The sequence below is a fragment of the Ipomoea nil genome, unplaced genomic scaffold (genome assembly GCF_001879475.1).
Source record: "Ipomoea nil cultivar Tokyo-kokei standard unplaced genomic scaffold, Asagao_1.1 scaffold0937, whole genome shotgun sequence".
NCBI lineage: Eukaryota > Viridiplantae > Streptophyta > Magnoliopsida > Solanales > Convolvulaceae > Ipomoea > Ipomoea nil.
In genome coordinates, this window is record NW_017617365.1 from 340432 (window position 1) to 368382 (window position 27951).

The following is a 27951-nucleotide window of genomic DNA, read 5'->3' on the forward strand; positions in this document are numbered from 1 at the left end:
ACACACAAACTCTTAATCTCGGTGCAAGGAGACCCATTGACCTGATAACCACCTGCAATCCCCGGTAAAATGCTTTGTAGACGCTGACTAGGCACAATCTTTACACATTTGGCTTGCCACTCAAAAAATTAAAAAAAAAAATTAAAAATAAAGAAACAAAATATTAAAAATAGAAATAAGAAATACGATCATTGACCGCAATAACTCGGCCCCCTGGCAATTTAAGAATTCGCGGTGGGAATTTTCCTTGGATTTTTTTAAGAATTCGCGGTATCCATGGTTCTTCCGGCCTCCATAGAGTCTCTTGACAGCGATAACTCGCCCCCCTTAATATATGAGAAGACCAATCGAGTAGTTGCTGCCGAAGCACAAAAGGAGTTTGTGTATATACTCTTCAGCTTCCTCATCTTGCCTATGACAACTATTCTCAGGGTCACTAACAACGTCACCATTGGTTGTTTGAACAATTTGTACCATAGCATTCAAAATATGGATGCAGAAATTTGCACACAGTACATTGCAAAACCATGGTTCTGAATCCAAGAAATCCACTTGCCAACTACTGCAAGAAGTTGAAAATAAATGTTGATGATTTTGGGTCTGAGAAGAAGTACGGCTATTCTAAACCTGACTGCATGTATTTTAGCATGTACCAAAATGTTAAATGCTATTATTCTAATGGGTGGACTACCAAAGAAATGAAGTCTGATGATTCAGGGTTTGTGGGTGTGTATTTGCAGAAAGGGTGGATAGTGTTACAAATCAGACCTGCTTCTCCAAATGTTCTTGCTCAACTCCTATCAGGTCTGGGATTAAGTGAAATGGATCAAATCAAGGAGATACCGGTAGAAGTTAGCAAGGAGCAGGTACACTATTATTACTTTGCTTTATTCGTCTGATTTTAGAAAATAGATATGAAGCTACGTATGGTTATGACAATTTTCCCCCAATTTTGTTTCTTTATTTTATTTATTTATTTATTTTTTATTTTTTTTTTGCTGAGTGGCAAACCAAATGTGTAAAGATTGTGCCTAGTCAGCGTCTACAAAGCATTTTACCGGGGATTGCAGGTTGTCATCAGGTCAGTAGGTCTCCTTGCACCGAGATTAAGAGTTCGTGTGTCTAATTGCAACTTTAGAAAGTTGGAGGGCCTAATTGATGCCTTATGAAAAGTTTGAGGGCCTACTTGACCCTTTTCCCAAAAAATTATTACTTTTTTCTAGTTGGTTACCGTTGTATGAACTTTATTTTTAATTGGAAAAAGGGTTTAGTAAGTCTCTAAATTTTACCTAAAAAGTTATTTTACCTGAGGGGTATAGATTCATATGATAGAGATAACTGAATTACTCACAGCAATTTATGCCATATTGAGTACTTGAGATATATGACAAGAAGGCGAAAAGAATTCACAAAAGATTCTAGGTCGGGGAAATCCTCTTTAACTAGTGAGAAGAGAATTTTGGTGTTATTAATAGAAGAATGATTGTTCCCATGTAAGAACAATTCAAATGAAGTGGGTACCTGGGCATGTACTATGGCATACTTCCTTAGGTTCTGGATTAAGATAAATTTGCATGTTTTGATGTTAAAGCACATAGCCTATTCAAATACTAGAAACCGGAAGCATTTACCATATGGAATGGTACTGAGCTGGATATTTATCAAAATGAATTTGCCTGAGAGATGAGAGAAAACGAAAAAGACTACCAGAACGGCCCTGAACGCAGCCAACATGAGATATTACGATTTGTATCAGGTTGCCGACAATAAGTACCTTACTTTATGGGAGATTGCTAGGTTGCCCTTGGATGAGAAAATGGCACTTGTGACCAATTTGAACATACCACGCAAGAAGTGGCAGAGTGTAGGCATTGAGGCAGGTAATGAAGATGAGAATGGTGGTGAAGGGAATACCACGGGAAATGAGCAAGAGATGGGAACTGGGAATGAATGTGTGAGCACTGCGGCACCTCAAAGAAGGACACAAATGGGACATGAAAGAGAAGCAATAGGACACACTTATGATGAGCTTTATGAGTTGGTAAATCAAAGATTTAATAATCTGAGTGCCCCCAAGTGAACTATGGATTTGCCAATTTTTATCAAAGGGCTGCAGTTCTTGAGGAAAGACTTGGCATAGAAAATGTTCAGAGGTGGAACCCGTACGGATGGGATCCCAACTACTTTCCACTGGGTGGTGCTCCGGGAAGCTTTAATCAAGGTAACAGTTGAGTTTTGAAGCAATTAGTAGATTCTATCCAGTAGTTAGATGTTGTTCAGTGCTTTAGATGTTTGAGTGCTTAATTGATACTCAGAGATTCTATTCTTTCAAATACTCCGAGAAAAGTTCCTAAGCCAGCCTTGAAACTCTTGCCTTACTTCAAGTACCCTTCCGAGAAAGCTTCTGTTTTAAGAAAATCTATCCGTTTAACCTAAGTTTCGAGGACGAAACTTCTTTTAAGGAGGGTAGAATGTGACAACCCAAAAACAATTTTTCTAAATTCTATTTTACAAAATTCTAAAATTATTTATTTTCACCCTTCCAAATTTTTTTTTTTTCAAAATCGGTGTATGAATTAAATATTTTAAATCGAGTTTTTAAATAAATTCAACATAAGGAGTTATCCTATTTCGGAAATCCTAAGTTTCGGATATATTTATGTACCAAGTTTTGACAAAAAAAAAAAAAAAAAAAAAAAAAAAAAAAAAGTCATTCTGAGTGAAACCGGAAAGGAACCTGTGAAACCTAAACCACGTGTTTTAATTAGAAACTACTTCTAGAAAATCTATTTTTGACCCCAAGTTGTTTAAAATCATTTTTGACACCTTGGTCCATGATACAAGGTGAACCTTGAAATGTCTTCAAGCCTTTGTCTGATCTTTTTAGAACAAGCAAGTAAATTACTTCTTTGCCCTCAACCAATCATTAGGCATCTACCTAGGGTTTGACACCCATATAAATAGAACAGTAACTCTATGTTTTCTCCTGATCCCTTTCATTTGCCTCTCCACTCTTTGAGCTCTGTAGAAGGAAGAAGAAATCATAGTAAGGTTTCTAGCTTTCATTTCATCTTCCCTTCTAGTTTTTCCTTTCCTTTGCCTTCAATCTCTGAGATCCTTTCCTAAGCTTTGGTTGTTGTTTGTTGAGGTAAATAGGTGGTGAAGGAGGTAGCAGTTGATTAGAGAGGAATGAGGGATCCACACAAGAAGAAGAAGAAGCACAAGGTATAAACCATGTACTCCCAAATTAGATTTTGACTCTGTTAAATGCTAGAAGTGAGAAATAAATGTTTAGGATTTGAGAATGTCTTTCATTCAGTTACAGAATCAATAGAGATTACAAAGTATATCACATGTAGAACTCTAACTAACCCTGATAAATAGAACTAGCCTTGACTATCTAATAGCTACCACATAATCTAAGACTATACAATATACAATAATAATATGAAATAACAACTGCACTAATACACCCCCCAAGCACAAGATGGCAGAGAGGTCACATTGAGCTTGCCTCGTAGGGTAGAGAAACGTGGTGATGGATAGGCCTGTGCATCGGATGGATCGGATCGAATCGGATGGCTATTCCGTTCAACCGATCGGATTGCGGATTGCAATTTTGAACTCCTATCCATTTTTTTTGTAACTAAAACCCTATCGGATATGCTATGTCGGATTTCGGATTATACGGATCGGATGTCGGACTTAATTCGGATTTGGAAAAGGTCATTAATAATTGAAAATTAAAAACTGAAACAACATAATATTATTAATTTAATATGATAATATCTAATCTACCAAGTCTCTATTAACAAAATAAGTAATAACTAATAAGTTAACAAAATAAAACATGCAACAACTTTTTAATGGACAGTTTGCAGAGCTAAATAATTTAAGTTTACAAACAAAATTGCAAAAAGTAAACCAAAAATACAAAATTAATCTAAGTTTAAGTGTTTAACTTCCAAAACATCAAAAATTCGAAGTTAATCACTTAAACTTCAGCAATCATTCCAATCTAGGCCTTTTCAGCAAATCTGTTGACATCAATCACCATTTCTACACTTCTTCCTGTTAATATGAAAACTTAACACAATATTAGATTATTAGACAACATATGTAGTAAACAGCTAACTAAGTAACAATATTATGCTGTAGGGGCATTAGGCTAATAGCCTTATAGGCTCAGATTGCAATTTTACATTTCAAGTAAGGATAGTGGCAAATTGCTCAAATGTGTCATAATAGCACATGAGCAACATAGCAACACTATACCATTTGTTCAGACAGTGGTGGAAGCATCATCATTGTTAAAAAAATAAGTAATAAATAATAATGCATTAAAACTTAACAGAGATTAATTCAGAGGATGAGAAGAATATCAGAGATCCAGAATGGATGTAATGGGACATCAGTACTGAATAGTGAATACTGCTCAACTCTAAGTGGGGCAACATTTCTATAATATAATTATAGAAATTTGCCAAGCCACTTAGACTGTTAAGACTCTTAGAGTTTCATCTTGTGAAGGCCAACAGCAAACAACAGTACAACACCATAACATATAGAGATAAATAATTAGTTAAACAAATAATAATTGTTGAAAACATTACAGGAATGGATGACAGCATTGATGGTAGAGTAGTTGCAGCTCCAGTGGGTAACTCTGCAAAACAGTTAAGTATAAGTAATTAGTTATAGACTTACAAGTTACAAAAGTAAAAAAGAAATGATTTAAAAAAATATATTTACCTTTCTCCAATATTTCAACCTCATCTAAATTTTTCTCAAGTGTGATTGGCTGATTATGTAACCTCAACCAATCTTGGGTACACAGTAGGGCTTCCACAATTTTAGGAGTCAAGGAACTCCTAAATGCATCAAGCACCCTTCCACTTGTACTAAATGCACTCTCATATGCAACTGTGGAAATAGGAACTGCAAGCACATCTCTAGCCATTTTGGAGAGAATAGGAAATCTCTCACTATGACTCTTCCACCACTTTAGAACATCAAAACTCACAGATTCATCATCCTCAACCAGATTTTCACTCAAGTAAATTTGTAGCTCTGTCTGCTTACTGCTTCCACCACCACTCTCCAATCTCTTTTTTTTTTTAAGTTCACTCTTCATCCTTGAGACAGGCCTACCAACTGTACAAGTAGTAGGCTGAGACTGGATAGGTTGGTTAGAGGATGAACTGTCAGAGTATGTAGCTGCATAGTCATCATACAATGCAACCATTGCAGTTTGGACCTTGGCAAAACATTCTTTGCCTTTGACATCTCCATACAACTGGACAAACTGGTGAGGCATGTACTCCTCCTTATCTCTGGGGTCCAGAATATTGGCAAAGAAAATGAGATGGTTCATTTTTTCTGGATCTCCCCAGTACTTATCAAACTTGTCTTTCATTTTTGTCCCCATTGCCTAATAAATACAGAAACTCAAAAAACATAAACATTTAAAAACACATACAACTTACAAGTTATACACAATTACACAAATAAACACAAGTGTTTTACCTTTTCAGTATTCTCAGCTTTAGTCATATCTTCCAGCATGCAACTTAGATCAGAGATCTCAGAGAAGAATGTGTTAGAAGTGACATAAAGAGAACCAGATATTCTCACTGTCATTTCATAAAAAGTTTTCAAAAGCTTCATTAAGCTTTCAACAGTCTCCCAATCAAGGAAAGAAGGTGCAGAACCCAAGTCAGCAGAAAAAGAAGGATCATTTTGGTGATATGAGTCAAAGACAGTTTGATATTGAATTGCAGTGTTGAGCATAATGTAGGTGCCGTTCCACCTTGTAGGGACATCAAGCTGCAAAGCTGATTTGGCTTCCACCCCAATGAGTTCCGCAAGCTCTCTGAAGTTATTCAACCTAGCAGGTGAGTTCCTAACCCATCTAATTGCATCCCTCACCCTTTTAACTGACTCATCTGCAAACCTCAAGCCACTTGAACCACTAAGTTTAAGATATGAGCTATACACCTCATGTGCATATACTGCACCCTAACAGAAGAAGAACCCCAAGACAACAGCTTGCTTTTAAAAAATCCCATAGCTGTATCATTAGAAGAAGCATTGTCCACTGTCACAGTGAACACATTTTTAATCCCCCACTCCAACAGACAACTCTCTAAGGCTTTGGCAATATACTCCCCCCTATGAGAAGAAACAGGGACAAAGGAAATTATTTTTTTCTGAAGCCTCCACTGGTCATCAATAAAATGTGCAGTAATGCACATATAATTAATCCTTTGGACAGAAGTCCATGTATCAGTGGTTAAACTGACCCTTTGAGTGCCCACCCTAAACAACTTCTTAAGACTCAACCTCTCATCTAGGAAAATTTGGTAGATATCCCTAGAAATAGTCCACCTAGAAGGAATCTGAAACCTAGGACAAGCTACAAGAATAAACTTCTTGAACCCCTGACCCTCAACAAACCTAAAAGGGAGTTCATCTACAATGATCATCTCACACAATGCCCTCCTAATGGCCTCTTGATTAAAGACCCATGTCCCCAAAACCCCCATAGGAGCCTATGTAGCAGAAGTTGAAACAGCATTCAAAGTGAGAAGGGACTGCCTAGTATCCTTTGCATGAGGATTTTTAAGGCATGCCACCATATGATTTCTTAAAGATGATGTGCCATGTTTCTTAGACTCACAGACAAACACTTCCAGGTAGTAAAGGCACTTGCCTTTAACCATTACATTTTCAGTGTTTTTGATATTTTCAAAGTGATCCCAAACTGGAGATCTAGACTCAACCACCTTCCTCTTTTTTGCAGGAACAGCAGGAGCAACCTGAGGCTGCTTAGCAGGATTCTCAGTGCCTTGGGCTTGTCCTCCATGTCCCTCTTGAGTTGAGGGTTGAGGTCCAGAGTTAGGAAGATTGTAAAGGTCCAACAAATACAAGTACTTCAAGTACTCAGCAAAGGCAACAAGCCAACAATCACATAAACATACAAAGAAATCAAGATTCAGACACTTTTTGTGTCATCATGTATCAAGATTTCACATTTTCATATTTACATATTTACATTCAATTAAGGGTAATACATCCATAAACATACTCAAAGAATGAAAGAAATTCAGATTCAGGAATTGTATCCAATTCATCATTATCTGGATTTCAGTTAATGGCTTCCACCAATAAATGGAAATTTCAAGTTTGAAACTTGATAATTTCACATTCAAGCCTTTAACTTTTATGCAAATATTATCCGAACTCCTTTATCCGACGTCGTATAGGGCTGCGAATCGGATATGGAATCTCGGATGGCGGTCGGGTCGGATGCCTTGGTTTCGGACTTCGGATCGGACGGATGAGTCGGGTTGGATCGGGTCTGCACAACCCTAGTGACGGAAGCGGTTTTGTGAAGATGTCAGCAAGCTGGTCAGTAGTGGACACGTAGTTCACCACGAAGTCCCCTAAAGCTGCTTTGTCGCGGACGAAATGATAGTCAATTTCTACGTGCTTGGTGCGTGCATGGAAGACCGGGTTTGCACACAGATATGTTGCACCTATGTTGTCACACCATAGCGTCGCTGGTTGACCGGAGTGCAGCCCAAGCTCCCGGAGTAAAGAGACCACCCAGGTGACCTCAGTAGACACATCAGCTAACGCCTTATACTCAGCTTCAGTGGAGGAGCGGGCCACGGTGCGTTGCTTCTTGGATAGCCACGAGATAAGATTATCACCAAGGTAAACGGCATAGCCATTAGTACTTTTCCTGTCGGTGGGACAACCTGCCCAGTCGAAGTCCGAATAGGCATAAATGGAGGTTGAGGAGAATGGAGTAAGCTGTAGCCCATAGTCAAGAGTTCCTTTGATGTATCGAAGAACACGTTTCACAAGATTCCAATGGTCAACCGTCAGTGAGTGCACAAACTGGCACAGCCGATTGACTGCATAAGCTAGATCTGGCTGGGTGATCGTTAGGTATTGTAAAGCACCGAAAATGCGCCGATACTGAGTCGGATTATCATAAGGAGTATCGGACGGGGTTTCTGATTTAGTGACAACAGCCGGAGTAGCCAGGGGCTTACAATCAACCATGCTTGAGCGGCCAAGAAAATCTGTCATGTAACGACGTTGTGACAGGAGTAAACCATCGCCTACCACAACCGTTTCGATACCCAAAAAGAATCCCGGTGCACCCAGATCATGAATCTTGAAGGGGAAGGACAGACGTTGCAGTGGAGTATTTTACGAGATTGGCATCATTACCCATCATAATGATGTCGTCGACGTAGACCAGCAAGAACACACGGGATTCCCCTACAGTGTAATAGAATAAAGAGACATCGGTCTTGGATGCCAGAAAACCTGTAGACAATAAAAAGTCATGAAGACGTTTGAACCAAGCTCTTGGCGCTTGTTTCATCCCGTAAAGATATCGTTGCAGGTGGCAGACATGACCGGGAGTCATAGGGTCCTCATAACCCGGAGGCTGTTTCATGTAAACAGTTTCAGTAAGATGCCCATTTAAGAAGGCATTGTGAACATCTAGCTGTCGAAGAGTCCAACCCTTGGATATAGCCAAGGAAAACAACATTCGGACTGTGGTAGGCTTGACCACAGGACTGAAAGTGTCAAAGAAGTCCTCTCCTGCAACCTGGTTAAACCCTTTCGCGACCAGACAAGCTTTATAACGTTCTACAGACCCATCAGCAGTGCATTTGGTGCGGAACACCCATTTGCAGCCAATAATATTCATATGGGGTTCAGGCGGAACTAGGCGCCAGGTGTGATTATGGAGAAGAGCAATAAACTCCTTATCCATCGCCTCACGCCAGTGAGGATGGCCCACGGCCTGAGAGTAACAAGTAGGATCTGTACTGACAGTCAATGCGTGAAACGGCTCATCCGAGCCCTTGGTCATGTGGCGTAGTCGCATGACATGGTCACGACCTTGTGGCTGTGCACGACGCTTCCGGGTCCATGCCGGTGCGGTGTGGGTGATTGCCAGTTGTGGTGGCTCACGAGCCAAGGGCACAGGTTCAGCATCACATGTCATGTGTGGACTGATTTGGCCATGACTTGACGGATGAATGAGCAGTGTGCTTGTCGTCATGATAGGCGCAATAGCCCATGGTACGCTCGGTGAGGGCGGTACCTGTTGCAAACACTGTGTGGAAAAGGGGAAAATACTTTCATCAAAACGGACATGACGGCAGATATAAGTCTTTCCACTAGCCAAGTCAATGCATCTATAACCCCTAAAGGAGGAGGGATAACCTAGGAAGATGCATGGGGTGGAGCGATACTCTATCTTATGCCTATTATATGGGCGCAGATATGGGTAACACCGACACCACTGCCCGCCGGCTGCCTGCTGGAATTAGGCACACCGGGCAGCGGGTAGGTGGCGGGTACTCGTGCCCCCACCTACTCCCCCCCCCCCCCCACTGATACACAGGCAAATTTTCAGTCCCAGGATCTCTCGTGGAACCCGAAATCATGTACAGACACATTCCAACACATAATGATAACACCACGGATTCGATTAACGGAATTAAACCAAGAATCATTCCAAATACATTCTAACACGATTCCTAAACATGCCAAGACTCAACATTAATCATATAACGGTTCAAGAGCATCCGGAACCTCAAGAACATCAAGAAATCTATATGCAAAGCCCTAAAGACAAGTCCTAGTCTAGACTCAACACCCGATCATGCATAAACCCACCCAAATATACCAAGAACATCACAACAACGAGATTCACGATATAAACCCTAGGGACAAGCTCTAGACATAATTAAATACAAGATTACACATATAATCAATCACAACATCAAGATCATCAAGATTATCAAATAAACATAATATAAATCCTAGGTAAGGCTCTATCAAGACTCAATCACAGAATTGCACATACGATTATCAAAGGAGCCAATGAATAAGATATAGCAAGGAAAATAGGTTTTGTAAGACATGGATTACCTCTTATCCCTAATCAATATCCTTGGCTACTAAGGTTCTTCTCTAAGATCTCCCTCTAATGGATTCCTCTGGGTTCGGTGGTGGGGAATTCATTTGCTAGTTTTCCTCGGGGAATATCTCGCGTGGTAGAATTAATTGTAGTAGTGTTTCTAAATGCTTTCGAATCCCCTATTTATAGATTCAGGAGTCCTAACTAGAATCTGAATAGTAAATGCCCATTTTCCTATTCCTAATAGAATTAAAGACTTGATTTAAGGATAAGGGTCCATGATCCATTGTGGACCATACTAGTTAATTAATGGGAATTCTAGCCTAATTAAATCCTTTTTAATCATATGTTAACAGAATAAATTCCACGATTGGTTTGGATACGAAGGCCGTAACACGGGGTGTTACACTTGGAATCCTGGTTAGGGGGTGTGCACACTAACAAGTACGATACCTGATTCTATGGAGATTGAGATAAGAAGCAAGAGAATGGTTGTAACACCCCAAAATTGGACTTCCAAAACTTTCGTTAAATGACATTACAATTCAAAACTCACTATAAATAGAATTACCAAAAATAAATTTTCTTATAAATTGTACTTTAATTCAAGTCTCAAATAATTCGTAATTCAAATTCTAACACTTATAGGGTGCTACCGCCACATCTAACCTATCAAGACTAGATGCAAGGCTAATCACAAAACCGTCAAATCCTTCAATTACATCTATTACATTTATCCCTTTCTTCTTCTAACGCGCCCTTTCACTTCATGCTTTCATCAATTCCTGTTAAATAATTTTTGAAACACATAACAAACAATGGGGATTAGCAAAACATGCTAAGTAAGGGTTACTTTGCCCGGAAACAAATTTTAAAATAAAATAAGGTACATTACTTTCAAAAATAACTTTTCTTTCAAAATCACTTACAAAACCTTCTTCATTTCATCAACAACCAATAAACACATCAAAATGTACCTTTAAATATTTAATTCATTTTCCACATACCAATAATCATTTTGGAAGACATCACCACAATAATAATTAGCCACAAGGCTTACTTAAAAACTAATATGTGCTTTTAAAATATTTGATTTCTCTTTTCAAGTAAATACAAGTTTTTATGGAAAATCACCAATCAAATAAATGGGCACGAAATCACAAATCCGGTAACACAAATGGGCATAAGATCACATAGCCAATATAAATGGGCGTAAAATCCCATAGCCAATATAAATGGGCATCAAATCCCATAACCAAAATAAATGGGTATAGAATCACATAGCCAATATAAATGGGCATAAAGTCCCATAGCCAATATAAATGGGTATCAAATCCCATAGCCAAAATAAATGGGCATCAAATCCCATAGCCAAAATAAATGGGTATCAAATCCCATAGCCAAAATAAATGGGTATAAAATCCCATAGCCAATATAAATGGGTATAAAATCCCATAGCCAATATAAATGGGTATAAAATCCCATAGCCAATATAAATGGGTATCAAATCCCATAGCCAATATAAATGGGCATCAAATCCCATAGCCAAAATAAATGGGTATAAAATCCCATAGCCAATATAAATGGGCATCAAATCCCATAGCCAATATAAATGGGCATCAAATCCCATAGCCAATATAAATGGGCATCAAATCCCATAGCCAAAATAAATAGGTATAAAATCCCATAGCCAATATAAATGGGCATCAAATCCCATAGCCAAAATAAATGGGTATAAAATCCCATAGCCAATATAAATGGGCATCAAATCCCATAGCCAAAATAAATGGGTATAAAATAACAAACTTAATATATATAGACGGTAATACATATTCTTACTAAAGAAAGAGAAATTATTTATTTATTTATGTATTCCATACGGCAAATACATATACATCCAGCAAAACACATATTTATTTGTTGCTTGTAAAGCCACCTTCACTGCCACAAAAAATATTAAATATATATTTATATGCATAAATATTATTTAATATTGTTAATCATAATAATAATCTTATAAAACAGAAAGATTATAGAAAAATTGCGTTTAATAACTATTTTAATAATATTCTACTTCTTTCGAAATTCATAATCTAAATCATTTTCTTTTATGATAATCAACCAACAAAATTCATAATTTTCTTTTGAAAACGATAAAGGCAAAGTAAAATGAAAACAACCACTTACTTGAAGCGAATTTCTCTTAAAATTTTCCTCGTAATCCTTTAAGGATTCAAGGCTCCTCTTTAGCTTGAAGGGACTTCTTAAGTCTTGAAGAGAGAAAGAAGTTATTTTTTTTTTTTTTTTACTAATAATGCCGAATGGGAAAGAAAGAAGAACAAGGAAATTTTAAAGTGAACACCGGTCAAAGAAGGAGAGGGGAAGAATAATTATATAGCTCATCATTCCTTCTTAGTCAATTTAGTAATTAATAGGAGAATATTCTAGGTTTGTAACTCCCAATCATGTATGGTATAATGGATTACATCATAATTATATTATACACTATACATATTAAGATAACTATAAAATATAAATTTTCCTATATACACACCATCACTCACGGTTTACCATATATATATAATCTAATTATATTACTATATATGTATATATACATCTCACACGTTACATATCTATCTATAATAATTTTAATAAGAGCCAATAATGTTAGGCCCTTAACTAGAACAAAAAAATGTCGGTCCTATTGTTTCTTAAAATGAATGGTTCATATTATACTATTGTTTCTTAAAATGAATGGTTCATATTATTTTTATTTTAGTATTTTTTATTGATTTTCTTTATTTACCCTCTACAATTTTAATAAGAGCCAATAATGTTAGGCCCTTAACTGGAACAAAAAAATGTCGGTCCTATTGTTTCTTAAAATGAATGGTTCATATTATACTATTGTTTCTTAAAATGAATGGTTCATATTATTTTTATTTTAGTATTTTTTTATTGATTTTCCTTATTTACCCTCTATTATATTATTTTCTTCCCTTAAATAACATAAATTCCGTTAGCATAAACTTTAGTAACGAAATATTCCGTTAAGTATTTATTATTTTAACTTATACATTAATTTCTATAAGAAAAGTCTTAGTTTCGAACCACATCCCAATTAGAGTTGGCATAATTGTTAAACATATATACTACGAATATATTAAAATATATTTAAAATATATATAATATAAAATTTAACATAAACTTTGTTCAAATAATTAGTCTGACTAAATACATAACATTCAAAGTTAAGCATCAAAGATTATAAATCAAGAAATTTAAAAATCATTTGATCAGAAAAAAACTTAATATTCTTTTGATTATTTAGATCAGAAAAAAAACTTAATATTTCAATTATACTTTTGCATTAATATTTTTTATATGTATTTAAAAAAAAAATCAATGATTGCCTTATTGTTGATGAAAAGTATATACGCCACTTTATTACTCTTATTAAACTAAATAAAGTAGTAGCTACAACAAAAAATAATACATATTTAATTTAGAATTAGATGTCTATAATGCATTTATTTAAAAAAAAATTATTCATTATAAAAATTTAAAAATAGATATAATTTCATTAGTTATATTATCTTTATTTTCTACAATTCAAAGATTTATTACCTTCAAATTTATCAATTTATTATATTCACTGCATTGTCCATTGTCTTCTTTTTACATTATCTTGTAATTAAATATCAAAGTGATAATACAAAATACATTATATATATTTATTTACCAATTAAGTATTTTATACAAATATAATAAATATTAATATTTAGTTCAATACTTTCATATGATAACCTACACACACATCTCACAATGCATGAAACATGTAGGGGAAAACTACCACTACCAAATATCGATTAGAAAATTCAATAAATATTATCTTGCATTTATATATTTTGAATTACCGATTTAAATAAACAAATTCAATATTTATTTACATATGCATGAACATCTCCGATATGCATGTCCACCTTGCAAGGTGGACATGGTTCCATAGCATAATTTGCCCACTTTATTGCTCTTAAACTAAACTAGTAGTTCCACCCGTGCGATGCACGGCAATATATTTCAACCATATAATATATATTATTGTATAATAAAAAAACACTGCCTCAAACCAATTCAAATGTATTAAACATTATTGAATACTTCTTTATATACGACGTTTGTAGTCGTATTTTTCGATTGTACATTTTCGTCATAAATCAGAATTTTTAATCCCTTAGGATTACTAACTCTTGACAATGCTACATACATTTGACCATGATTAAAAACCGGCCTCTTCAAAAACAAACCCACGTTGGACAGTGTTTGGCCCTGACTTTTATTTATTGTCATTGCATATGACAACATTAGCGGAAATTGCTTTCTTTGGAATTTAAACGGCAATCTTGGATCAGAAGGTGTTAATGACATCCTTGGAATTAAGACCTTTGTACCAGCACTTGATCCAGACAGTATTTGAGCTTCTAAAACATGATCCGCCAACTTTGAAATAATCATCCTTGTACCATTGCACAATCCCAATGAGTGATCAATATTTCTTAAGAGCATAACTGGGGAGCCAACTTTTAGAGTCAATGAGTGATTTGGAACTCCAGAACATCGTAAGCCATTTAAAAATTCCGGGGTGTGCAGATCAGCAAGCATGTCAACATTAGAATCAGATTTGCATACCGAATCACAACTGAGATACGTCCTTCCTTCAGCGTTGTTATAGTCATTCATGTATTCGTTGACTGTATCTACAACATCCAAAGTTGGCGCCAGTATCGCACGATCTTTTAGATATTCATGATCTCTGTGGCCACTTCGAAACATAGGGAATGTGCTATCAACAATTGTAGCAATAGGATCCTCTCCACAGTTGAGCAAAAATTGTTCCGGAATATTTATCTCAGATTCTCCATCCATTGAATCACCAATTGTTCCATCACCTATATTAGCAATCCACTTTGCAAAATCCGCAATCTCTTGAACTTCACTATCTGATTTCAAAGCCCTAAGCCGTAGATTCTTTGTTAACCTAAACACTTTACAGCTTCTCCAAAGATAGGAAGAATTTATACTTGCTAGCACAATATCTTGCCTCGTGCCCTTTGGAATGACTGGTAGAATCTGTCTGAAATCTCCACCTAACACCACTGTTTTTCCACCAAAAGTCATATCAAAGCTGTTTGGATTCTTGGCACGCATTATATCTCTCATAGAGCGGTCCAACGCTTCAAAGCAGAATTTATGCATCATTGGTGCCTCATCCCAAATGATCAACTTACATTGCATGATCAAGTGTGCCAAAGGACTGCTTTGGCTGATATTGCAGGTTGAATCTTCGTTAACAGCGATGGGTATTGCGAACCTTGAATGGGCAGTTCTTCCTCCGGGTAATAGAAGAGAAGCTATGCCACTCGATGCAACGTTCAAAACTATCTCACCCTTAGACCTTAGAGCCGAAGATAATGCTCTCCACAAGAATGTTTTTCCCGTTCCACCGTATCCATAAACAAAAAAAAGTCCTCCAAGATTATTCTCAGCATCTTGCAATACGTTGTCATATATTGTTCTTTGCTCTTCAGTTAGTTTCTCCACCAAAGTATCATTCTCTTCCTTCATTACATTAACATCATATGCCAATTCCTCCTGTACCAGCCGATTAGTTGTTCTAGAATGATTAACTAAATCGGGTATGGGCATCCCTTGAAAGTCTTTCAGACTTTTTCCCATAGCTGAAAGCATTATTTCTATCTCCGTAAGTGCAAAATTCTTCTTTTCATCTTCTGATATAATCCAATCTGTGATAACATTATTAACAACTATTATAATTTTTTTGGTCAAATTGTATCGTAACAGTAAAAATGAATAAATACAATACCTGGAATTCCCAATTCTTGTCTAATCTTGAATTGTGCATCGTCGGACAAATGAATCCACGCAGCTTCCCACACCACCTTTGGTTTTGCTATTGAGTTGGTCATCAAGAGAGTGACAAACAATCTTCTCAAATTCACAGGTGTTGCCCAGTGACTTGCTTCTTCTATAGCATGAACATATTCCCTGTCGTCATCTACTAATCCTCTAGCACAACACGCATCCCTAAAAGATTCATATTGGACGCCATCAACTTTTTGTATGTCTAAATAACTTGTGGGACCTTTGACTTTATTCAAAAGACACCTCAAATAAAATATCTCCCCTGACCCAGGAGGCACATAGAATACTCTACCGATTGAAAATCCTCTTTTCCTTGGCTGCCATTTTCTAATATCTTTCTTCCATACAAATTTCGTTGGCATTTCAGCATATGTCAAATTCCTTGCTTCAGGGTAGGTTTTATTTGCCTCAAACCATTCTAGGAACATGCTTTGTAAGATTGTTGGCCGGCTGAGAATGTTGTCAACGGGATCATCATCTGCGAAAACAACACTTTGTTGATTCGGCAAGTGAAAGCTCAATCGTTCCACTGATGGTGTCCTAAACTGTATATCAAAACCGAACAACCGCCACGATGCTTCACACGGCGATATGTACCTACAATCATAGTACATACTGATTTCATCAATAACCTGCGGTCCATCTTGATCATTGCTGGTCCTGTAAAACTCTGCTGTAACCCTGTCGTGACCCTTGTTCACGTACTTGAACAGGTACTTGATTGAACGGGACTGATTGCACCATTCAACATTAATATGAGCCCTATACTTTAACAACAAATGCCTATTGTGTGGTACAACGTACCTATTATCCAAGTTAATCCCATTGCGCGTCACGGAACGACCATTGTCTCTTCTCCGATATATAGGATAACCATCCTCATCAAAAGTTGTGCAATTAACAAACTTTTTGGGGAAATGTTTAGTACATTTACCATTCGCCATACATGGAGAAGTCAACCTGGCTTTCCCGCAAGGTCCATGCATCATAAACTCCTCAACAACTTTGTAGTATTCTGCGTCAGCTTCTTGATCAGGTAACTCAGCTGAAATAATGTGGTCCAATTTTTCTACAGAATGGGTTCCATTGATTTTATCCAGAAACAGGAGAATATGAGCATGCGGTAATCCTCTTTTTTGGAACTCTATGGTATATATCACTGTTAACAAATAAGAAGAAATAATAAATTAGAATAGAGCAAATAATAGGTACAGTGAATTTTCTCGCACATCTTGAAATAGCGGCATTTAATTAACGTACCTCCCATTACTGGTCCAAATAACTTGTTCTTCCTACAGTCTGAGATTAGAACATCCAATTTCATTTTGAATAATCTACATATGATGTCAGGACGATCTTCAGGTTTTAACTTTCTATCATTCAAAAAGCGTTGTACCTCAGGCCACTTGGGGTTGCATGTGAATGTGATAAACAGATCAGGATATCCGACCAATCTACATATCGCCATGGCGTCCTGGTAATTTTGAATCATGTATCTAGCACCCCCTGTAAAACTCGAAGGCAATATTATTCTCTTTCCTTGAGTAGTGGGGTCAACTTCACCGCGTGTTAATGCATCATTCAAGCAATTATACGATTCGCACCTCAAACTTTTTTGGTGTGTCCTTATATAGATTAACCTTCCTGACTCCACCATTGTATAGGCATCTACCAGAAATTGTTGGAATAACCTCTTTGAATGCAATAAAGTAGATACCTCAGAGACCCTCGACATTATACGGTATGCAAAATATTCTCGAGGACTTATCCTTTGACGACCAGTTGTGTTTCCTTTTAATGTAGAGAAGGGGATGTCTTCCCTGTATCCGTCCTCACCATACGGAAACAACAGAGGGTATTGCATCGGCAAGTAAGCTGGATTTAATTCGCTAATTCTTTGCAAGAGGCCAGTTTTCGTCTCCACCATAATGTCCCGTTCTCCAATATTTGTATCAATATCACCGACAATTAATGCTGCCACTTCAGAAACTTGCGGCAAATTGTATGTTCTGGCATCCTTTGATCTCTTCCCAAGCAATTTAATTTTGACCTCAGCAAGTGGATTCTTTTGTAGCTCAGATCGTGCCATGCGGAATGATTTGACCAAGACATTACATGTATCCAACACTTGTTGAATATCATTAACAATCTCTACATGGATTCCGTTTTGCTCACCATCTGGCCTAGAAAGAGACAAAAAAATCATATGAATTATGCACATATAATATGAATGGATGTGCGGTATAATATGATTGTAAGTATACATATAATTAATTAACAGGTACGTACCTTACAGAATTGATACGATTACTAAGTTCATTATTAGTATCATATATATATAACTGGGCAAAATGGGGTTTTTTCCCGTCGACCGGCAAGAGACTACCAATGTAGTGAAAGTTTTGGCCATTTATCCTGAAAACTGGTGGACCACCGTTCTTGTTCACGCTTCTATCTATTTTACCACCCATGGACGTGAAGCAAAACATACTATTGTATGTTCTAATGTTTTGCAGGAATTGCTTGCTTTTTTCTCCTTCTCCAAAAAATAGATTGTAAATTGCATCTGGTGGCATCAGGTTTGGTGGCAATTTAATCTTACCGTTGTTGCAACACATTGAATATCTTGGGGTGCCATGAATAACTGTTTTGTTTATCCTTTCTTCGTGCCAAAAAAGCGCTCCACAATGTTGACACGTGTTATTTGCATCACCAAGATCTTTGTATTCAACTACATTGATAATTAAATATTATTTAGGTCAATTATATAAGATGACCTTAAACATTTCATATTATGCATACACGTATTGAACTGATTATTATCAAAAAGGTGAATGCGATTGGTTTCTACACTAAACATAATAACGTACACCTAAAATAATTTTGAATTTACGTAAGATTATAAATAATAAAGGAATTACCATTTGGAATATGTTGTATAGGTTGTTGCGGAATTTCGACCAATCCTACGATACAGTAATACATTTGATTTAAACAACTAAATACATAAACTTTAACATTTTTTTTGTAAAGTAACTTCGGAAATGTTAGTGTATGTTGAACTTACCACAAGTGTCTTCCATTTGTTCTAAAATGCGATTAGTATTGCAAACTTCTTCAAAATCTTGAAACAAATCGCGGTTGACCACATTATGTTGGCTATGGTCTTTACCCTCATTCATGCATGGACTCTTGTTGCATTGTCTGGTTGCGACTTTATTTTAAGTAGAAAAAAAAAGTTTAATACATAAAAATAACTACTTAAGCAAAGTTAAAAATAGATCTAACAATACTTACGGTTTGATATATTTTGTAGAGGTGATCGTGTGCTGTTCGACATAGTTATTGTACCCTCTGCAACAAATGAAAAGTTTTTGTGTCTGTCATTGATGATATCCGAGTTCTGATATGAAATAAAGAATATTAAGTATATGCCTTAATATAACTAACCGGGAAGTGTAGAGCTTGTTGTACAGGATAAATAGGGAGTTCTGCCGCCTAATACAAAATGTCTGGAGTTACTTTTGCTTGTCGTATATTCCATGAGGCATGTACTCATATTTATATTTATACTCTCTGGATTCACTGCAGGTTTCCAAAAATGTTAAAAAAAATAATAATAAATTCTAAATAGTGTATTAGACCTAAGTAAATGCCAAACGGTATTACATTTGAAAAGTGCAGAGCGTTTACCTGTTGTTAGACCACTTTTTGGTGTATCACTTGAAGTACCCACTTGTAGTGGTGTGCATTCCGTATGTAACTTTGAGCTATTTTTTTTCAAAATAGCGTTGTGAGTACTTGTAACCGGAGAATTTTCAACATTTTCTGCAATTAAAAGGTGCAAATATTCATAGATAAGTACCTTTACTTTTAAACATAACGATATGATTATCTAAATAATTCCAAATAAAATACATTTGTAATATACTAATTTCTGGAAATTGAGCTACGTAAGTTATATATTTTGAAAGTCACTTTTTAATCTACCTAGTGTACATAATTGTATATAATGTACCATAAGTCTAAAAAATTACAACTTAAGTACAGAAATAAATTACATTTAAATATACTTTGAGTATATTAAAAATGTAGATGATGGACCAATTGTTCACCCAATATTGTGGACCATTATCCACAACCTAGATTTGACCAATAATTCTATAATTTAAAAATCAAAGCAAAATTTACCTACTAATTATACCCAATATAATGTTAGAATACTGTCATTTGCATTTAGGGGTCTTCTAGATGGATCTGCCATTTCTTGATCCATTCTCTTCCACACTCTCGTACAGCTAGCATCCTCTCACATCTACCTAACCTTATCTCTCTATCTGTTCAGACAAAAAACCCCATCTCCGACAGTAGAACTCGTCATCTGCCATTACAGTGTTGATATCTTCTTTAATTCGTAGAAGATCTCAACCCCTAAACCGATTGCAGTAAGATCCGATTAGGGTTCATTTGTGAAAACCACACTGAGATCGGTTTAGTTGTTGTTCGAGGATCTCAACTATTAATCTCCGATCTTGGTTTTTAGAATCGGATCGGCATTTTTAAGGTTCTAACGTCAAGCTTCGTATCTCAATCTTCAATTACTATCCTATTCGACTACATCAGATGTAAGGTAAGCAAGTCTTATACCCTATCGTAGTTTGTATTTGCTTATAGATTAAGTCTTACCATCTAATTGTAGATCAAATTTAAACTTTTTTTTTTGTTTCCTAATTCTAGATCAAGCAGATCAGAAAATGGGTCCGTACGGTGTTCATGACTTAGATGCAGATTAAAGGACTGAAATGCAAGATAAGTTTAACAGTACAAATTTGTTTGTCTAAATTCTTATCTTAGAATATTTAACATATTCTAGATCTTTAATTTGTTTTTGTATTATTGTCTATATACCTAACATCAGACATTATTGGCTTCTGAGTATTCCTAGGATATTATACACTAACCAAATGATACCTAATTTAATTGCAGAGGTGTAGTTGTTAGATCTATATCTACACATTCAAAGGTGGGAAGGTAAGGAGGCATCAACAGAGTTCAATAGGTGTAAATTTGTGCAATGAACAAAAAATTCTTAGGTAAAGTATAAATTTTCAGTTTCAAGTAGTGTTTATGGTACCTTGATTGTCGAATGTTTGCTTCCTTTTGCTTCCTATTATTGTAGAAGCAACTATTTTCCTCATATCTGAGCTGTTATTGTGTATGTTCCTGTGTTTTGTTGTGATTTTATTTGTATTAGAAATAGTTGTATTCAAATAGGTTAAGCTTTTATTGGGTTTTTAGCATTTAAGAGTGTAGTGTAATAGAAATGATGAAAAGTAATGATATGACTCTTCATTTTTTATTGGAAAACAACAAAGCCAATTAGTTTTTATGATATTGAATACACATGTTCCCACTTTCTTTTAATTATTTAGTTTATGATGTACACAGTTTTGTTTTCTGATGACTGGTTAAGTATGTTGTACATTATCTATGCTATAAATTATTGTATAGTCTGTAAACAGGTTTTCTGTTTACACTTTTTTTTTCTTTTCAATGTTCCAGGTTATCCTCATAAATTCATCATTTTAGTTGTGGTTTTGGAATAGATATTGTGACTAACATTTTTTCTAAGCTTTGGCAAATGATGAAGTTACAGTTCTGATGCCCTAACTGTAAACAGCAACTTAGTGGATTGCAGAGAATTAATTTTACATGTCTATTTCCCTTTTTGGTTGATAAGCCTTAATTATTATTCATATAAATAGTTCTTGTGTTTTTAATATTTAGTACATCCAATTTATCTTCCAAAGGTTATCTGATATGTACTGTGATGTCCAAGGTGATAGGCCTAAAATGTCAAAGTTTATCTCATATGGACTGTGATGATCCAGTTCCAAAGCAGTCTGACTTTGTAACAGTTTTAAATTATATTTACTTCAATGGATTGCAGTTTACCAAATGTTTTTACTCATTTATCCTAAATATATTCTATTTAGTATACTTTGAATAGAATAAAACTGAATAGAAAGAATATACTGTTCATATTCTATCTAAACTAATTGAGAATGTAAATGAAATTGTAACTAATTAAAGGTTGTTTTGATTGGTGGTTTAGGATTTAATTGAGTTATTTATACACTTTTCTTCTTTAGAAATTTGACCAATGTAATAGTTATGTTAAAAAAACACAAATAGACATTACTTTGAATTGTTTATTTTGTATTCACATTTTATCACAATTAGTCTGAATTGTACTGTTATGAGTCCTATGTACTGTTATGTAGTGTTAACATTAGGTGTGATATGTACTTTTCCTCATGTCAACCGTGTTAGTCCCAGATTGTGTACTTTGATCTCAGATAGACATGATCATACATCTTGTAATTTGAAAACAACAGTTTTATTTTGTAATGAGGAAGTTCCCTGCAGTGTTACTCCTCTATTTCAAATTTACCTGTGTATGAGTTTTTAATTGACATTTCTAGGCTTGATTTGGGTTCGGTATACATTTGACTTCTTAAAATGTAATTTCATTTGAAACTGACCAAGTGAATTTATGCTGAGTTTTTTTTTTTTTTTTACTCTTTAAATAATGTTTAATTAAAGATATAGGAATGATAAGTGTATTGTGTTTGTTCTTTGTTTTTTGATGCATAAAAACACCAATGATATACAGAAACTTAATAAATAAAGTCAAAAGTGTGAGCAGTTTCTTTTATTTAAAACTTAATTTCAAACTGCTTAAACTTAAAAGTGTGAGCAGTTTCTTTTTAATTATAGTTTGCTAATGATGATATTTAGAGTGTGTGAGTTAATTATTTTAAAAGAGTACGATGTTTCCAATGTAAATATACAGTTTTATTACATTATATAAAGTAGCATTTTAAACTCACACAGTTATGAAAATTTGATTACATTTGAATCTGACCAAGTGAACTTTTTTTTTTTTTTTACTGTAGAAAAAACCATTATTTAAATCACCAATGTTTGTCTGTATAAATAACCATTTTGATTGTATATATCTTTTTTTGTTGTATCATACTGATCAAAGACTAAGTTGTACACTTTTTTGATGATAGTTTGCTAATGCTCTACATTTAAAGTGTGTGAGTTGTAAAGTACCAGAACAGACTGTTACCATTGCAAATAATAAGTTTGATTACATTTGATAGAGTCCAATTAAAAATTCAGACTTAATAATTGATAGAGTACAGTTTTCAAAATAGCAGATTGCTACAGCTTAGTAATTGAAAACCATTGTGTGTTACACTGGTTGAATGTGTTTGCTTCCTTAACTACCATATACTTGTGCTTGATTCCTTGTGATTGATTCCTTGTGTTTGATTCCTTGTGGTTGCTTCCCTGTGGTTGCTTCCCTGTGGTTGCTTCTTTCTTGTCCTGCATTCAGATTCATATATCTAACAGTATATGTAATAAATAGAGTGTAATGAATGTTTACCAAAAATCATAGGTAAAAAACAAAGGTAAATAGTCTAATCATAGATTAAAATAACATGAAATTGTTCAGGACAAACACAGTCCAATTTAACATGGCAAATGATCATTTTAAAAATATATAAAAAAAAAAAAACCACAATAATGTGGTAATAGTTTGTAGTATCCCAGAACAGCTCAGATTTTTTCTTGTTTAACCACCACAGTTTTTCCCTTCTTGCTAGAGGATGAAAACTGGTCCATAAGCGATCGCTTCACACCATCCGCCTGTGAATGATCATTGTCTAGGCTTTGAGACTGATGTAGATTTAATGGACTGTTGACCTCATTGTCTCCATTTGAAGCTTCCTGCATATTAAAATAAAGTTTAGTCTAAAACCTGTCAACCATAAGATTAAAACTGTACAACTTTATTTGACTTTAGTAATAATCAAAACCTGATCCGAGTCCTCCTCTTCCTCCTCGTCCTCATCTAACATTTTTGATATCAAGTCCTTGTCTTGGTCTTCAATCAGTTTAGAACAGTATGCTGACACTAAGGCTTCATCCCTTAGAACTTTCATAACAGTGTAGACTGAATTAGCTCCCTTCATGAACTCCATTTTTAATGATATCCTAAATACCATTCTCATACCCACTAATGTTTCCAATTCTTTTGGAATGTCAGAAACCTAACAAAAAAAAATAACATACATTCTAATAAGAAATATCATCTCAGACTCTGTATGTACGTGTTTAATTTAGAAGAAATTTAATTTTACCTTATTATACTTTGTGTACAAACTGTGTGCTGGGATACCAACTAATTCAGAACACTCCCTATCCCATAATAGGAAGGGAGCATCATCTAGACCTTTATCTAGAACAATAACTCTGACCCGATACCTTGCCATTCCTTCTTTATATTTCTTATCACAATTGGTACAAATCAGTTCACCGGATTCGTCAGAAAGTTTTCTGTTACATCCCGATGACATGCAAGAAATGTACATCCATCCGAAAGAACCTTCAATTGCAACAATTTCAGCCGGTACATAGAACTCCCCATTCTACATTTTTTTTTGTTTTAAACTAATTGGTTAGTCTTTCATATGTAATCTATCTTGTTATAATAAGAGATAAGGTATCCAAACTGTATTTATGACTCTTTATAAATATAGAGACTAACCTGTTTCTTTTTCAACAGATTAGATACTGTAGTTACAGTCAAAGCACCCCTGGTAAAGTCATCTAGGCCTGCTGATTGAGACAGCACTGTTGCTGTACTTATACTGCGCAAAGGACTGTTTGGAGCAGTTAACCTACAGGTAAAATTAATAAACAATTGTATAAATGTGTAAAACAATAGTTTTGAAAATGTAGAGTGTAGATAAATAAAAATTTAGGCACTTACTGAGACCTAAAATCAGCAAATTCCTGGTAAGATGCATTGAAATGAAGTTGGGTAGCATCATAGCAGCTAGTGATTCTGACTTCACCTATTTAGCATGATAGATGTAAATGAAGACTGGAAAACCTAGAAATAGTGTAAAAGAATAACCTAACATTATAACTTACCATTGACCACCTTTGCCCGACATAGCTGTAGAACCAAAATTAATGGTTCTTTAAGACCTGCATCATAGTAGGGTAGCATGGCACCAACATGACTGTCCCACACAGTGCACTGTAAGGTATTTCCCCTATAAGCAAGTGTGTTAGAAAAAATTTAATGTCTTGAAATATAGGAACAGATTTGTAATATGAAACTTACTCATTATCAGCCATTTTAAAGTCTATGAGTTTTGCTGGTCTACCCACTATTATCTTGTCAACTGGAGCATGGATCTCGACAACTCTGCCTATTAAATCTGTATCATCACAAAATAAATGAATAGTAGACGAAATACAAAAATAGTTAAAAGAAAAATAGCAAAAATAAGATCAAAATACTTACCAAACAGCACCTTGTCATTCACTTGAGTAGGGTCTTTCAAAGAGTCATAGTTTTTTAGTTGAAACATCTTAGTAGGAAAACCTTTGGATTTTATGGCCTTAACCTGAGTCTTATAGTTTGGCCTGATCATATACTTGTGATCACAAGTTTTGTACATATAGTAGTGGGTGAAGACCAAAAAATTTTTGACTGAATACAGCTTCCCTTCTATGAAAACATTGTTATATTTTTTCACATCGTTATTTTGCATGTTCAAATGAATGAAAGTTCCCTGCAATAATGTTAGTGAAATAAATAAAACATTAGAAATAAATAAATAACCATAAACCCTAAGCCTTAAACATTGAAGAGAAAACAAAAAATGTGGATGTAATATCTGTTTAGCGCCTTGATTTGGTAGAGCAAGAAAATGGTTTAGAGACTTTAAACAGTAAAATAAAATATTACACACTATACTAAAATATAGCTCATAAGGATAACCTGGAACATAGTTAAACAGTGAACAGAGTACAAAAATGTGTACATCCGAATTCTGTTTAAAGCCTAGATAATGTAGAGCATAGATAACATAGAGCATAGTTAATCAGTGAACAGAAAACAAAAATGTGTCTTCCTCGATAATGTAGAGCATAGATAACATAGAGCATAGTTAATCAGTGAACAGAAAACAAAAATCTGTATAGCAAAAAACTGCTTAAAGCCTAGAAAATGTAGAGCATAGATAATGTACAGCTTAGTTAAACATTAAAAAGAACACAAAAATGTGTAGATAAAAATTCTGTTTAAACACTATATTTGGTTGAGCATAAATCTATGTAGAGCCTAAAAATTAAACAGTAAAAGAAAATATTAAACTGAACATCATACCTCTTTATCGCAAAACAACACTTCTCGCCTCTTAATCTCTGTAGACCCTTTTTCAGGGATTTCGTAAAATCTAACACACTTTACTCTGATTGCTTTCTCCCTATCGAGAGGACCAATATCCTTTACAGCTACGTACATTGACATGGTTTCTTTGCTGATTTGTTTGTTTTCTTTCTTCTGTTTGGCAGGTGATACGAACTGAAGATAAGGTGGAGTGGGGAGTGGATGTCTCCATAGTCATATGCTTATATACAATGTAATACTGCATTTCAAAATCTATGATTTTATCTTGGAAGTATGAATGCTGCGGGCGACCTTTCAGTTTTCAAGAGCATGGTGATCAGACTTGAGTCTCTTTATTATGAGTGTATTTATATTTATTTATTCGAGATTTGAGAAGTATGTTTTCGAAGAAGTCTTTAATATAAAGAGTCTCTTTAGAAGTCTGTAACTAATAGAAGTCTATTTAAAATGCTTTATTTTAGTTGGTATTACCAAAAATTCGCCGGCATAATTTAATTGCACGCGTTAATCTTTGTTGAGCGCCATTTACTGTAGACCTGAGTTTATATATATGAAGTGACGTCGTTTCATTTGAGCGGGAAAATGGTTTAGATAGAAAGTTGTTGCTTTATTATAATAAGAGATAAAGTAGTAGCTACAACAAAAAATAATACATATGCATTTAATTAATTTAGAATTAGATGTCTATAATGCCTTTATTTAAAAAAAAAAATTATTCATTATAAAAAATTTTAAAATAGATATAATTTCATTAGTTATATTATCTTTATTTTCTACAATTCAAAGATTCATTACCTTCAAATTTATTAATTTATTATATTCACTGCATTGTCCATTGTCTTCTTTTTACATTATCTTGTAATTAAATATCAAAGTTATAATACAAAATACATTATATATATTTATTTACCAAGTATTTTATACAAATATAATAAATATTAATATTTTGTTCAATACTTTCACATGATAACCTACGACACACATCTCACAATGCATGAAACATGTAGGGGAAAACTATCACTACAAAATATCGATTAGAAAATTCAATAAATATTATCTTGCATTTATATATTTTGAATTACCGATTTAAATAAACAAATTCAATATTTATTTACATATGCATGAACATCTCCGATATAATATTGCATTGATATACTTTGAAATACTTATTTAAAAATAATCATTGGGCATTATCCCATTCGCGCAAAGTGCGTAAAAAAACTAGTATCTGTAATATACATGCTACACATTTTATATAGTACATATGTGTCTAAAATATATATATATATATATATATATATATATATATATATATATATATATACTTTTATACCGTCCAAAATAATATAACACACCTTATACTAAAATAATTATTTTGTATTCTAAAATAATACACACGTACTTATAATTGAAAATTATAATCATATTTATTTCTTATTATATATATGTTTATTTGTTTATAACAACAATAACAATAACAATAATAGAAGTAAAGATGATGAGATTTCAAATGGCTCAATCAGAAAAGAAATGAGTGATAATTCGGAAAAGAAGAATAGAGAAGCCAGAAAAGTCGGGTATCACAATGGTTCTGTGGGCGGGATTGAGTATTATGCCGGCTAGATGCCGAGCCCGAATAGGTTCGTCCACAAATTGGTGAAATTCCTACCTTGCACACGGGTAAAGAAATAAAGAAAGAAAGCAAGAAAGTAAAGAAGAGAAAAGCGAGTCATGACACTCAAGAAAAAGAAGAGAAAAGCGAGTCATGAGA

General features: G+C 34.7%; 1 protein-coding gene and 3 long non-coding RNA genes across 5 annotated transcripts; 2 read left to right on the forward strand and 2 right to left on the reverse strand.

Annotated features, from left to right (window-relative positions):
• Positions 1 to 10522: 10522 nt before the first annotated feature.
• On the reverse strand, positions 10523 to 12229 carry LOC109179642. Its single transcript, XR_002053958.1, has 2 exons — positions 12143 to 12229; positions 10523 to 10740 (listed from the first exon to the last, which is right to left on the reverse strand). It is a non-coding gene; the product is annotated as an uncharacterized LOC109179642 (long non-coding RNA).
• Positions 12230 to 14098: 1869 nt separating this feature from the next.
• On the reverse strand, positions 14099 to 18369 carry LOC109179586. The gene is made up of 4 exons (XM_019329089.1): positions 18188 to 18369; positions 17159 to 18081; positions 15840 to 17057; positions 14099 to 15759 (listed from the first exon to the last, which is right to left on the reverse strand). Exons 1-4 carry the CDS (start codon positions 18367 to 18369, stop codon positions 14099 to 14101), a joined length of 3984 nt encoding a protein of 1327 aa, XP_019184634.1.
• Positions 18370 to 20139: 1770 nt separating this feature from the next.
• On the forward strand, positions 20140 to 21660 carry LOC109179569. The gene is made up of 3 exons (XR_002053934.1): positions 20140 to 20528; positions 20636 to 20991; positions 21461 to 21660. It is a non-coding gene; the product is annotated as an uncharacterized LOC109179569 (long non-coding RNA).
• A 2661-nt stretch (positions 21661 to 24321) lies between these two features.
• LOC109179568 lies at positions 24322 to 26657 on the forward strand. 2 transcript variants are annotated; one of them, XR_002053933.1, is made up of 3 exons: positions 24322 to 24383; positions 24540 to 24660; positions 26345 to 26657. It is a non-coding gene; the product is annotated as an uncharacterized LOC109179568 (long non-coding RNA). The 2 variants fall into 2 exon arrangements; XR_002053932.1 differs by lacking the exon at positions 24322 to 24383 and having other exon boundaries at positions 24453 to 24660.
• Positions 26658 to 27951: the final 1294 nt, after the last annotated feature.

Coding starts and splice junctions, on each gene's coding strand:
- LOC109179586 (XM_019329089.1), bottom strand. CDS start 18,369: ATGGGTGGTAAAATAGATAGAAGCGTGAACAAGAACGGTGGTCCACCA. Junction 18,082..18,187: donor AATCGTATCAATTCTGTAAG/GTACGTACCTGT, acceptor GTCTCTTTCTAG/GCCAGATGGTGAGCAAAACG. Junction 15,760..15,839: donor ACAAGAATTGGGAATTCCAG/GTATTGTATTTA, acceptor ATGTTATCACAG/ATTGGATTATATCAGAAGAT.